General features: G+C 43.0%; 1 protein-coding gene across 1 annotated transcript; it reads left to right on the forward strand.

Moving 5' to 3' along the window:
• The first annotated feature begins 11,301 nt into the window (after window positions 1-11,301).
• On the forward strand, window positions 11,302-12,755 carry Pos (Poseidon). Its single transcript, XM_002137473.3, has 2 exons — window positions 11,302-12,525; window positions 12,585-12,755. Exons 1-2 carry the CDS (start codon window positions 11,670-11,672, stop codon window positions 12,617-12,619), a joined length of 891 nt encoding a protein of 296 aa, XP_002137509.3. The 5' UTR covers window positions 11,302-11,669; the 3' UTR covers window positions 12,620-12,755.
• The last annotated feature ends 1,205 nt before the right edge of the window (window positions 12,756-13,960 follow it).

Consider the following 13,960-nt stretch of genomic DNA (forward strand, 5'->3'; position numbering starts at 1 on the left):
AAGGTCTAAGTATCTGCCGTGACTTTGCAAAATTTCTACCGTTAGCAGAGAGTGTGAAATTTTTTTACAATTTTTTGTAGTTAGCTGAATATTTAAGAGATACTTTGTAAAAGAATTTTTATCCTGATTTTCATTCATTTATCATTAAAAAAAAAAATAGAAAAAATTATCTTTTGTTGATTTTCAGATAAAATTTCTATTTTAGTAAAATTAAGTTTTAATATCGGGGAAAAGAATTATATGGTAATGTGTTTTTAATGTAACTCTTAATTTGTTGGTCTTGGTGACATTCCAATTGAAAACCCCATAGATGTATGGTTTGCTCCTAGTCATTCTACTTTCATTTCGAATTTCTCTTAGTTTCTATATTATTATTACAGAGAATTATAGAAAGCGTATTTTCTCAATGTGGATAGCCAGCATACGCATTCACTTCACCACTAAAAAATACAAATAAAAACGGGAGACAGGAAAAGACAGACATAATATGTGAGGTTTGGAGGCGTGCCAAGAAACAAAAATATTCAACAGCCGCAGTGACGGTGAAAGGATATTTAGTCTGGCCACCAGTGCGGATTAAAAGAAAATGACAAATAAGGTGAAATGAAAAGCGATGATCAGCAATGCCGACTCAACCCAATCGGAACCGTAAGAAGAGAAGAATTATATGCTTGAGCAAACTTAAAGTAGAAATGTGGACCTCATTACAGCCTCTTGTAAAACGCCGAGGCATCCCAGAAGCGTTTCCACAGGCCGCATCTGCCAGGCAGCCACGACTGGCGTCAAAGAGGTGGAAGAAATGGCACCTTGTTCGCTGGAAATGCAATATGTCGTTGGATACCATTTACTCTCCGCCATCACAACCTAAAGGCACAGCGGGACAGAGCAGAACAGAAAAGAACAGAAAGACAGGTGGACAGGTGGAGACCGAGCAGAGAGCACTCGCTGTAGGGCCGAGTCAGTCGGGCGTGCAATTGCAAATTGCTCGGTTCGATGGGGCAGGGCAAGTTAATCATCAGCCATTGTACGAGCATATGGTAAGTAAGTAACTAGCGGACAGATAATAACTTCGTTTAGCTACGTTTGGGGGTCCTGCCTTTTCTCTCTCGTGAATAACTTACGAGTAAAAGGTTCTTTGGGTCATTTTCCTTTATGACCATTAAAATTCCCTTCCACTCGAGCATATGACATGGGTTTCTCTCTAATTTCCGGCATCCACATCCACATATCCCACAAATTCGTTCCATACATGTGTAAGTATTTTTGTTGTACAGTACAACACAAAACGGAAGTTATTAATTCTTACGCACGATTTCGCTCGATTTGATTTTTATATGAATTGCTATTGATATTGGTATTGAAGTGGTTTTGTCTTTTTTTTTCTTCCTTTTTTGTTGGTTTATTTTGGCCCCAGTGTGCCAGGTAATTGAAATGGATATATACAATTGTGATCTCTGTGGGGGCTTCACTCGAGCGTACACCTTTTGTGGGTTATGAATTTTTATGATGGAACAACGAAACTCCATAATGGAATATTTTATACGGCCAAAAACACACACAGACAACCGGAATGTACTGGTATCTCGCATGGCAAATTAGAGTTACTTCCTCTCACCCCCATATCGTGTTAGACCAAATATTTGTAGAGAGACAGACCTACACGAGAACTACACGAGTCAAGGAATAATGCGATTAATATTTAATCTATTTTGTTTGCAATTTGCACATAATTAAGCGCGCTCAAATATTACATTAAACTATGCACGAGTGCCCGCAAAACTATTCCGGCTCCCCAGCTGCGGGCTAGAAGTCCGCTCCAGCAGCCAAAAAATTCACGCATATGTGGTGTTGGTCGTACCTCGCGAAACTTATAATTAAATCATGCGCAAATAATTATGAAGCCATGCCTCACGCCACCTCCCCCTCCGCCTCCCAGCGCCACCCAGCACCAACCAGCACCAAAACAAAAAACGATATCTGATATCTGAGCATAATTATGCACATGCTTTCTGGGGATGTAATATTGCATTTCGACAAAATTCAACAAATTAGCTTCGTTAGAGGTCGGTCCCGTTAGAGGTAATAAAGCCGAAAGGCCTCTCTGCTAAGCCAGGAAAGAGTAACTGAACCCTTTGGCAGAATAACCTGGTCTGGTGCAACGCAAGGCTTTTTCAAACATTATTGGACTTTATTCTGTGCTACTACGTATGAAAATTATTAAACTGCCGGTGGTGGTGCGCCAAGGAGTCGGGGCTGGAGAGCACGTACGATAATTAATATAATTGAGGCAATCAAGACTGCACGCATTTGTTGGCAATTTATCGGCTCTCGGCCATTTGCACAATTGGTGTTAAAAATAATGCATTTAACCCGATGCTATACCAGGAATAGCGGGCTGTGTGGGGGCGGGGCGAGAAGTGGCACAACCAATGAGTGGGTGTGTGAAAAATTGGCATACTTAAATGGGAGCGGTATTTTGCCAGGGACCCTTCATACTTAAATGCTAAAGGGATTACCAGGGATGCGTCAGGCCATACTCAAACGGTAACGGTATGCCCAGGAACGAGACTATGGCTATAGCTATGGCTATGAGGACAATTGTGGGCACACAAATGGAGGCCAATTGCAGTCGGACATGTGCCAGGAGCCAAATGGCCGGCATTAAAATTTAGAAAATCCCCCGCCAGCGTCTGTCCGTCCATGTGACTGGCCACCACCACGTCCTCCTCCTGGTCCTCGTCGACGTCCAGCTACGGACCGACCACAACGTAACAGGTTAAACACTGCGCCACGTTAATTGCGTCGCTTAATTGCGCCACAGTTGCAACTGTTGCATGTGTGTGTGCGTCCCCTGATGGTGCGATTGGGCTGTGCCATTTTTATGCAATAACAATAAGGCTGCATAACAATGAAGGGAGCCCATTTTGGTCCTTCTTTTTTTCTTTTTTGAAAAATTACTCAACACAGTGAGAACAGCAAAGAGCCATTTGCACTGGCTGCCACAAAATGTGGCCAAATGAACAGCACACGCACACACAGTCACGGGACTGCTCTCTAATAGTTTGCCCCGGCCATATGCCTCTTCCACCAGTAACTTCATATTCCGATGCACTTGAAGAAAAAAAAGAGGAAAATCAAGGAAAAACCTGAAACGAAAGAAGGATTCATTTACCCAATCCTCACATCAGAAGCACTGTTCGTAGAGGAATCCACATGGCAAGCCAAGATTTGCAAGCGTCTAAGCCATAGATCCTTTTTCTCAGTGATCCATTCCAGCACACACACAATAGCTACACTAATTGCCATACATTTTCGGTTTTTCAATGGTTTAGGCCAGGGACAAAACGTACCCAACCCGGACCCATCTCCCATCTCGGCCCAAATTGAGCCTTGTTTTGTGGCCACTGCTGGTCAGCAGAGGTCGAGTAGAAGGAGCGCCATCACCAATGGCACTCTCTTAGTACCCACTCCTCGGCATTGTCCCGAGCCGAGTGTTTGTGTGTGTGTGTGTGCTCAATTGTGCATGCAAAAAACGAACATTTAAGTTAATTTTTGGCTACGCAAATTGCACAACTTTGTCAAGTGATTAATTTCATAGACAATTTCTGTGGCTGGCAGACTGGTCCCACTGGACCCACTGGACGCACTGGAGTCTGTTCAGCAATTTCCTGGCAGTGACCAAGTATTTATCTTTGGGTTTCTATTGCTGTTGAAATCGTTTTGCGGTCAGTTCAGTTCAGTCCAGTGGCTCAACTGGATCAAATTGACTTGGATAGGGTTCTACTCGTATTTACAGTAGAATACAATGGCAGGAAAACCAATGGGAAATACGTTACTTGACTTTCAATTTGAATTCATGCAAATTGTCATAAATAGTCCTAAATATTTGAAGAAGATTTTTTGTAAGCGGTTGATTGGATTAATTAAAAGATAAATCTGCAGGATTTTGATTTTGTGTTGTTCATCTCCATGGCTTTTCTTTAAAGGTATGGCTTGTCTGCAGATATTCGATTTATTCTAGGTGTTCTGGACCACATTAATCAGCTCTTTTATGATATAATTATGCTATTCATTAGCCGTGTTGTACAAAGAAGTATATTATGCATGCTCTAATTTGCAATGCCCCTATGCTGCTGTTTATCCGCACACTCCATCCTGATCCTGATCTATCAAAACTCATTAATTCAATGCATTTGCCTCCGGTAAAACATTAGCATATTACAAACCATGTTGGGGGATTTTGTTTTCGATAAAAGAATAGCTACCCCAGAAGCATTTTCGCAGCACCCGCATCAAAATAATTTCATTTTCTATTCAAATTTTGTACATTATTGGGGCCTTTGTTACCGCCAAAGAATACATACTACGATAAAAGAACACACAAAAATACACCGCTGACAGCCGCAGGGAGCAGCTACCAAGGACATGGGCACCGCCGCAAACAATTCGGCAACCAAAATGATAAAGTCAATTTGCAATTAGCTAATGCACGGCAAGGGCGGCGCTGCATCAAACATTTTTGGCATGTAAATTAATTTAGCCGCCTCTAATTAATTTGTGAAAACATTTTAGTCAATTATGTTTACGGTGGCGAGTGGCACGACGGCTTTTCAGGCCCCAGTCTCTTTACAAACTCAATTTCACTGATAATGTAATTTGGTGTAACACGCGGAATGAAAGGACTGAGAGGCAATGGCGAAAGGAAAACTCCATCAAGTTTTCATCACAACAATTCGCATGCCCTGCACAATTTATCAAGTCATCAAAAGATCCCAATGAAGCGATGAAATATGATTTATTTTTTCCTTTATCTAAATATTCGTGGGGCTGCAAAGTTGTGCCTTATGATAATGAGCTAGTCACCACTTTTATATATTTAATATTCCTTATGGCTAATTTTATATATATTGCTGAATTCTATACATTTTTATTTTATTTTTTACTTTCTTCTAAACACTATATTTGAATCAAAAATAATTTATATTATTTTAATTTTGATTCTAATTAAGGTTTTTAAGAGGTAGCATTGTTTAGTTTGAATTTCGTTGGGTTGATAACTGATTTTATCTAAACTAGGCAAAGATATGATAAGATATGAAACAACGCTGGAGTATGTATTTTTGTAAGGGAGCTGATATATTTCTTATCTACCCATTGAAAGATAATGGAATCTTAATGTGTCCGATTTTGGATATTTTATTTACAAATCTAAAGAATTTCATTCAAGCTTTTGGTGACACAGTTCTTAAGTTGCGATAATAGTATTGAATATTAAGACTGAGGGTCTGATGCGCCCAACTATAGCTTTATCGAATAAAGTGATCCGAAATGGTGGTACGGATCAAAGGAATGGCTGGCGCCAGCAGAGTTCTACAGAGTTCGATTTGACAGCCACCCGAAATTGGCTAGCAAAAACAATGCAACGCTAAATGTCAGCTATCAGCCCAGTCTCAATTCCATTCCGTTTGTTGGCCGGCCTGGGGGCAAAAATCCTGCTCTGCGCCCTTTTTTCTGTCATGGTTTCATTTTTGGCTTTTGGTTTGCATTATGTTTTTGTCGAATACTGCTCTTGGCAGCTGGACAAATTGCCTGTCCATGTAACGAAAATAATCAGCTTTGTGTTATTTTTTGAAATTTTATAATCGAAATCGTTGACGCTGACGCTGACTGGCCGCCGACCGACATGTTGCAAATTGTTTTGGGGGCTAATGCATAATGCATGTGATTTGGAATCAATATTCTGTTATCTTTTGCTGAGGTTTTCATGCCGGGATTTTTTTAATAATGCCGGGACCCCACACCCACATCCGCACCCACTTCACGATCCGTTCGGCTACTTAGATTTAATAATGCGCACTCAGGCGTGCAGACATATGTGTGTGTGTGTGTGTGGGTGGGGGGACTGTGTGTCCTCCCTGCCACCCTATTACTTGTGCTTCACTGACCCACAGGCCAAATCAAAGGCCCTAGGGTCGCTCTTTTTTTCATAATGTTGCCCCACACACACACACACACAGAGAGAGAGTGGGGGGGGAGGAAGCTTAAAAATTAATAATTCAAAGGTTTATGGTCCAAGGGCTGAGGCTGACCGGAGCTGCTTGCCCCTTGGGGTTTTTGTCCTTTAAACTGGAAATCAAATTTCATTGATTTCCTTGCTTGACTTGAATTTCGAAATTCCTGGCCATATCTGGGAAATGAATTTAATTAGTTTGTTGCATTCAATTAAATTCAATTTGTACAAAGCTATCCACACATCCACAACCATGGAGGCATCTGCCTAACAGCCATGAAAACTTTGACGTTTTGTCGAAACTTGCGACAAAGTCATTATTCATAAGTGTCGGAGAAGTGTGGGCTGGGAGCTGGGGGCTGCTGCTGATTCGGGGGCGTGTCTGTGTCTATCATCAACAAGCACGAAACATGTAAACTGCAATCATTACAAGGTAATTAGAAGTTTTCGACAGAAACTAACAAAAGCCGAGGAGCTAGAGCCCAGATTCCGATATGGAGCCGGAGCCAGGATATTTTACAGCTTCTCTCGTGTATTTAGACGGGGCTTTAATTTGGTTATGCAACCGAGGCACATCAATCTTCTGGAGGCTTGGAAGGAGTATCTGCTCTCTCTTTCTTTTTTGGGATTATCTGTGTGTGCCGCCAGGCATTGGGTGTGCTGCCGTAACATACGCTGCCATGGTTTGTTGAATTTGAGTTTAATGACGTGTAAAAATGTTTTCACGGCTTTTGATTATATTTTACCTTAAGCGCCGCTAAAGTTTGGGGCAACCCACGACCACCCCCCATCCGGCATATGCTCCCTTCCGACACACACACACATACACACGAGGGCCAATGTACATATGTATATGAATATCCCTTCCGTTTGCCATTTGCAATGAATAATGTCAACGTCGCGCAACGTCTCTGTTTTGCATATGAATACCTTGTGGCATCATCGCTGATTAGCAACGGCGACTGACAATGGATGCTGGTTGCCGTTTTTTGGGTGGCAGCGGAAACATTTTAATGACAATCATTGGCTCACACCCACCGCCTCGCAATAACACATCCATTACCCTTCCCCTTTTAAGTGTCAGTTATCGTTTTCAGTCTACATACATATACATATATGTATTGTATTTTTTTTTGTTTTTGGGGAGGCCACGCAAGGTTTAGCAGACATAATGTCTGTGTATGAGTTAATTAAAGTTTGGAGATTCGCGTTTTACATTAATTTTGATTGCTGCACATTGCAAAGTTATGCTGATGACAAACCAAACTTATTCAAGTTTTCCCAAGCGTAACGAAAGGGTTCCAAAATATGCAGGAAAACTTTTGCAACACAACCAGGTGAGGAATACCTCAGGAACCAGCTTTTGCTTTATTTGGCATTGGATTTATATGAAATACTGCTTCTCTATTTCATATCTTCCACTCCGAATTGTTCAATCTAAAGAATCTCCACTGTAGCATACTTTGCAACGTCCCATAGATCTGTGTACATTTCGTATTTACTCTTTTCAATTGCCATATCTTTTGCCCGCTCGAGTGGCATTGGCTAGGCGCCTCATCTAACGGGAATGGAAAGCACACAATGCTGGTTGTTGCGCCGAAATACCCTCCGCCATTCACATTGCTCAGCTGGCTAAGAAAATTATTTTTAATGCTTGTTGGCAGTGCCAAAGTTAAGCACAAAAGTTTCCATGTTGTAAACAAAACAATGCGCTCTGTTGACAATTGTTCCCAGGCAGCGAGCCATCCAGCAAGCCATCCAGCAAGCCATCCAGCAAGCCATCCAGCAAGCCATCCAGCGGCAGGCCTGCAGCTGCTCATGCTCCTGGCCCCCCATTCCTCCCATTCGCTCCTTCCCCGTATTTGTGTGAGTGTTTTGACTTATTTAATGCTCGAGTAAACCTCTAAAAGAATACAAATCACAAAGAAAAGCCGAAGCTGTTGATACACTGGCAGATATCCATCATATCAAAGTCAGTTTTCCAGCCTACAGATCGTACCCTTCAGTCCTTAAAGTGTTCCAGGCGGTGTTACGAATGTGCACTGTAGCAGCCACATAGCTTCCTGCCCAAAATCCTAACACCCTCTGGAAGGGTGTGGAAAAAATGCAAGCTACTGGAAAAAAAAAACAATGGCACAAAGTCATAGAAAATACTTAGTAGATGGTAAATACGTGCAGCTTTGTACTTGTTGCATTGCCCTTGCTACTTGCTACTTGCCACTTGGCGCCCGGCGCCCGGCAGCTCCTGCAACCTCTTTCTTCCCCCACAACAGACGCCGCATTGTTTCTGATGCTAAATGCAGTTTAGTGTTGTTGTGGGTTGTGGACAGGCGCAGGTGATATTATTGACCAAAGTTTAACAATTGCAAACAGTTACAAGTCACAAAACAATTGCTGCGACACTTTTTAGTTTTCCAACTCGCTGGCACTGGGGCCTGCCTTGTTGGGGCTTCTTGTTCTGCGTGTTTCTGCTACTGTTTCTGTGTTTCTGTGTGGGTTTCTGTGGTGCTGTTTGCTGTGTCTGTGTGGCGTGTTCCTGTAATACCTTATCAAATATAAATAAAGACACTTTGTGCGGGCTTAGGGCTTACCTTTTTGGGGTTTTCCCTGTTGCTTATTCGGTTGCAAAAAGTTAATCAAACAAAGTTTATCCCAGGGAGCAAGTGCTCAGAGGTCCATTGTGCACTTCCAATGCAGATGTGCACTGAAAATCTACTACTATGTTTTAAATTGTTTTCAAATGTATATTTAATAATATAATACAATAAAATCTCTCTCTCTCTGTCTCTCAGAGTAGGTATATTTAAAAAAAAAAAGGGTAAAGCCATCCCCATCTCTGGTCTGTTTTTATTATGCATTGCTACAGTTGGTGCAATGTTCGTTGCCAAATATCTTTCTTGTGGGTTCCACCCGCTCAGTCATACACAGACAATGGCAAATTCCAAAACGTATTTGATGCACACAGAGAATGCAGTAGACAATGGAAGGCAGCTTAGGTGTGTTGGTTCATTAATTTCCACAAATGAAGCAACTGCAAATCCATTCGCCAGCTTCGGTAATAATCAACAAGCCATTCAACAGATAAAGGTAGCTTAAAATTTCCAATTTCCAGTTGCCATTCAGCACAGAAACACACAACACTCAGAGCCATGGGCGAGTGGACAGAACAGAACAGAACAGAACAACCTCATGGCCATGTGGGAAGTGGACAGTAGTCTCATAGGTAATGGACGGTCGGTCCTTTTTTGCCGCTCCAACTGTGACCAACAACAACTTATTGCGGTTACGAATTGTGGCAAAAGCTATCAATGATATTATCAACGGACAGACAGACAAACAGACTGGCAGAACAGGAAAGAGCAGAGCAGAAACCTAAGCGGAACGGAGCCCAAACCAAATCGAAACGAACGTATGCAAGCCCAATTACATCCGGTTGCAGTTTCAATTTCAATTTGCCCTGGCCGACGAACAATGGCCAATGGGTTGGCTGTTGCCTGTTGGCTCTGCTGTCCTGTCTGACGGGCCCCAAAAAGGGCCAAAGGATATAAAGGCCGAAATGCCTCTGGCCTGCACTGCCGCCACTGCTGATGCTTGGCATAATATTAATTTAAATTAGACAAAATACCATAGGGCCCAGGTATGCCAGGCCCTCTGATGTGGTGAGGTGCGCATTGCCACTGCAGTGCGTGGTGCCTTCTGGCGTGCCGTGCCGTGCCATGGCGTGGGTGTGGGTGTGGGTGTGGTGTGTGTAGTCTCCAAATGCAATTTTGGCATTTTGGTTGAGTGGCTTGGGTTGGACAGCAGCTAATAACGATGTGCCCTGCACTCAATGTGACCTGTGGGAGCATCAAATTATCATTTACTGGTACTTTTACTTTGCTGCTTTCCATGAAAGGAGGATTAATAATAATTCTGTATTTCACAGAATGGGTACCATTTTAGTCGGTTCATTAAAAGGCACAACTATTTGGCGTTTTGCCTGGCGTAGCGTGAAATTTCTAATTTGCCAATGCGATTCGAAACTTTGAATAAGGGCAACAACGCAACCGGAAATTCCGATTGCGACTGACCTGCCTAATTATCCAGAAAATGCAGTTAATACTTTTCGACCGACAGGAAAATGAAACCTCGGGGCCGGAGGGGAGTTGCGAGGAGAAAACTGCTGTTTGCGCATTTGTTTATTTGAAAATTTTGGATGCATCACTTAATTGCATTAATATACATCGATCTGGCGTATGCAAATATATTTTTGGGAATTGTCACAGCTGCCCCACACCCCCCCTCACCCATACCAGTGTTTGAATATTTTCCTGTGTTCTCCTCTATATTTGTCTGGTTTTCCACGGTTTTTTGTGACCGCCATGAAAATTAGCAAGGCAAATTGCTGCCATTGACGGGTCAGCATATTTTTCTTCTAATAATAGAGTTGTTGCCAATTAACACGCCGCCACGGCACAAACTCATACACAATCGGGCAAGTAGGGGAGGGGACGTCCACGCATGCAGAAGACCGAAACAGATTTCCGCTTCCGTTTTGCATTAGTCGCTTCATGGAACTACATATACATACATACATACATACATATATTCATACATATTCGGGGTGACGCTGCTGCTGCTGTTGCTGCCGCACATAATTTATGGAAAATTGTTTGCATTTAATTGCATGGTTTAGCTTTAGCCCCATGTTGTTCTTGTTGCCCACATTGTTATGCATAATTCATTTGGGTGTACAGACGGGGAGTGTGAGGTGCGGGGAGTGGGTGTTGCAAGTGAGTGATGAATTCGCTCTAATTAACTGCAACTCATCAGCTCATTTATCCAATGGCCTGTCTGGTCGTCCAACGAGATATATGCATATGCATATATTTGTACCGTTAATGTCGCCCGGCTAGTGTGCACAGACTTTGGTTTGGTAAATAATGCAGTATTTGACTGACGGCTTTATTAAGATTGAAATGCGAATGCATTTTTCAATCTGAGTTTGTTCAAAGAAAACTCAAATACTCCAGACATACCATAACGATATTAATTACTTATAGCCTGATGAAATTGGACTTTGGACAGTCTTATGAGAAAAGCTTGAAGTGAGAGCGAGAAAGTTATATGCGCCAGCTGCGGCAGAAATATTCGATTTCCACACTTTTCAGATTCAATTTCTGTCTCTCCCTCTCTCTAAAGTCTAGTGTCATATGGGTATATTTAATTCCGTAATTTCGAGGACTTTAGTGCATTAATTAATACTCTTTTTATAAGATTGTCACCCTCTGGTGTTTGAAACGAAATTACACGATAGACATTAGTAACTTTTCCAACACTAGTAGTGACATCTCTCAATTAGTGAAAATAAAAATAGTCTGGCTTATAAAGCAGTGCAATTTGATGTGGCTATAGAATCTGTTTACTCTCTTTGTTTAAGTCTGAGGCCAGGCTCAAATTTCTGTCTGGGCTAAACGCAACATCTGCTTGAAAGGTGCAAGATTTCTCGGCTTATAACCCAAACAAAGTGGTCAACAAAAGTTGCACTGCACCGCAAAAAAAAACAGACAGAAGGCCGACTTTCATATTGACAGAAAACAATTAAAATTCTGCCACCGAAGAGACAGGTGAAAGCCGCAGGGAAAATTAAAAGGAAAATTAAACAATTAAAGCAAACAAGATGAGCGATTCAAATGTTAATATCGGGGAATTGGCCGAGGCCGAGTACATCTGTGGATGGATTTTGGACCTGTGCAGCAAGGAGGACCGTCCTTTGGCCATGCTAGAGCTTTGCGAGCGTCGCCGAGTAATCGTAAATCTCGGTCCCATGCTGTGGCAGTCGTTTGGCGCTGTGGCCGGGCTATTGCAGGAGGTGATTGACGTCTATCCGGCGGTGTCGACCAACAGTTTGGACGACCAGCAGTCACAGCGCGTATTCGCGGCCCTCAGCCTCTTCTTGTCCATGGCCAAGCATCCGGATACTGGAGTGCTGCTGATGCGCACCCACCTGTTCTACTATCTGATGCCACTGCTGAGGCTGACCCAGAAAACGCGTCCCATCGAGAACGTGCGACTCTCGGTCCTGATCATCATCTGTGGGCTGCTGAAAAAGAACACATCGGAGATCATCTGCTACACAATGGCCGCCGAGATGATTCCTCAGCTCCTGCACCAGATGGAGCACGGCTCGAACATTAGCAAAACACTCTCTTCGTTTATTCTCTACCGGATCCTGGACAATGCGGTGGGCCTGAAGTTTGCCACCCGTCGTCTGTCCCGTCGAACCCATCTGATCCACACTCTGGGCCGCGTCATCCATCAGCAGACGCTGGAGCCGGATCCTCGTATCCTGCAACATGTCTTGCACATCTACACGCGTCTGGCCGACAATCCCGAGTCCCTCGAGATGATCCAGCTACACTTGCCGATGCAGCTGCGCAATGGCTTCTTTTGCATGGATAATGTGCTCAGCTATGACAACGTCAAGTCCGACCTGCGGATACTCAACGAGAAGGTGGCCATTAAGGCCATTAAGTGTAAGTATTGGATGGCATTTGCTCCGGAATTCAAGCAGTTGATTGTTGATCTATTGCAGCGCAAGCAGAAGAATCCCTCTGTTCAATTAATTGACGCACACGGGCAGTTTACACCTCGACAAGTTTCCTTTTTCGTTTAACCTTTATGTAATTTTTCTTGAGAATATATTTGTACTTATGTATGTAGCCTTGCACCCACTCGGGGGAGCCCTGGCATCAGCATGTAAATTGCGTTACCTTTTCTCATTTTTATTTTTAGTTCGGGCTGGGGATCGAATTGGTTTGCCTGGAGGGGGCATCAAGTTTGCGTAATGCAATAAACAGCTCGTAAATATTTTGATACCAATTTTCCAGCGTAATTGACTCAACGGTACTTTGAATGTCAAACAATAAATTCAATTACCAATCCATAGCCCCAAATGCAGACCCCACTCTGTACCACACACACACAGACACACACTCTCCAGACATGTCAGGGATGGAATGGGAATGGGAAGGGGAAGGGGTAGCAGCAACGCTTAACCCTACCGTGCACGTGCTACGGCTCGGTTCTGACATGGATATGCCGAAAAATCTTCGAAGGATGAAAATGGGACCGAAACTGGGGCTGGGGCTGGGGCTGGGGCTGGGGCTGGGGCTGCTGTAAAACCAAAGCAAGCGGAAAATCAACGCACAAGTCGATAAATATTTGTATGAACAGCCAAAGAAAGCAGAGAGCAAACAGCCCGGCAAAAAGGAAACCAAAGAATCAGTTTTGTAGTTGTAATCAGAGAGCGGGGCAGACGCAGGGTTGATCGCTGCCACAGCGTAAAACAATTTCATATAAAAACAAATGATTCTTGGGTCGCACATAAACAAAGCGCATCACAATGCTGGGGTGAGTCAAGCCATATCGAATAAGAGGGGAGTACAATTCCAGGCAGATCAAAGCTCTGGGGAAACGTCTGGCAAGACCTGAAAGGAAAAATAATATGTTAATCCTTTCATGGAATGGTGGGGATAGGAATATCTTTACCTTGGATCTCCGAGAATATCAGAAAAGCATAAGCCGTTTGGATAATTGATGTGTCCAAGGCCTGAGAAGAAAAAGAACAATACATTTCAATTGAAACCTATGAAGGTGGCAAAGTATTCATATATGTTTGTAGCTTTACCTTGAATTTGTAGATCCGCTATCCATGGCTGCAGGAGGAGTGTATGCATACAAGGCCTCACGAAGTTCTTTGAAACAACACCTAAAAATCCCAGTGCAGTCAAGCCTCTCAACCCGGAAAATACGAACAGAGAGCAAGTCCGAGCCAAGACTGAATATTTCCAATCAAATCCGGCATGACAGCAATAGTCAGCCCACTTAATCTCCATTCTGTTCTGCGTCTTTTACCTGTAATCGTACCTTCTCGTATGGTGATACCTCTTGGTATGAAAGATCATCCCA

Source organism: Drosophila pseudoobscura, chromosome 2 (assembly GCF_009870125.1).
Source record: "Drosophila pseudoobscura strain MV-25-SWS-2005 chromosome 2, UCI_Dpse_MV25, whole genome shotgun sequence".
NCBI classification, from domain to species: Eukaryota; Metazoa; Arthropoda; class Insecta; order Diptera; family Drosophilidae; genus Drosophila; species Drosophila pseudoobscura.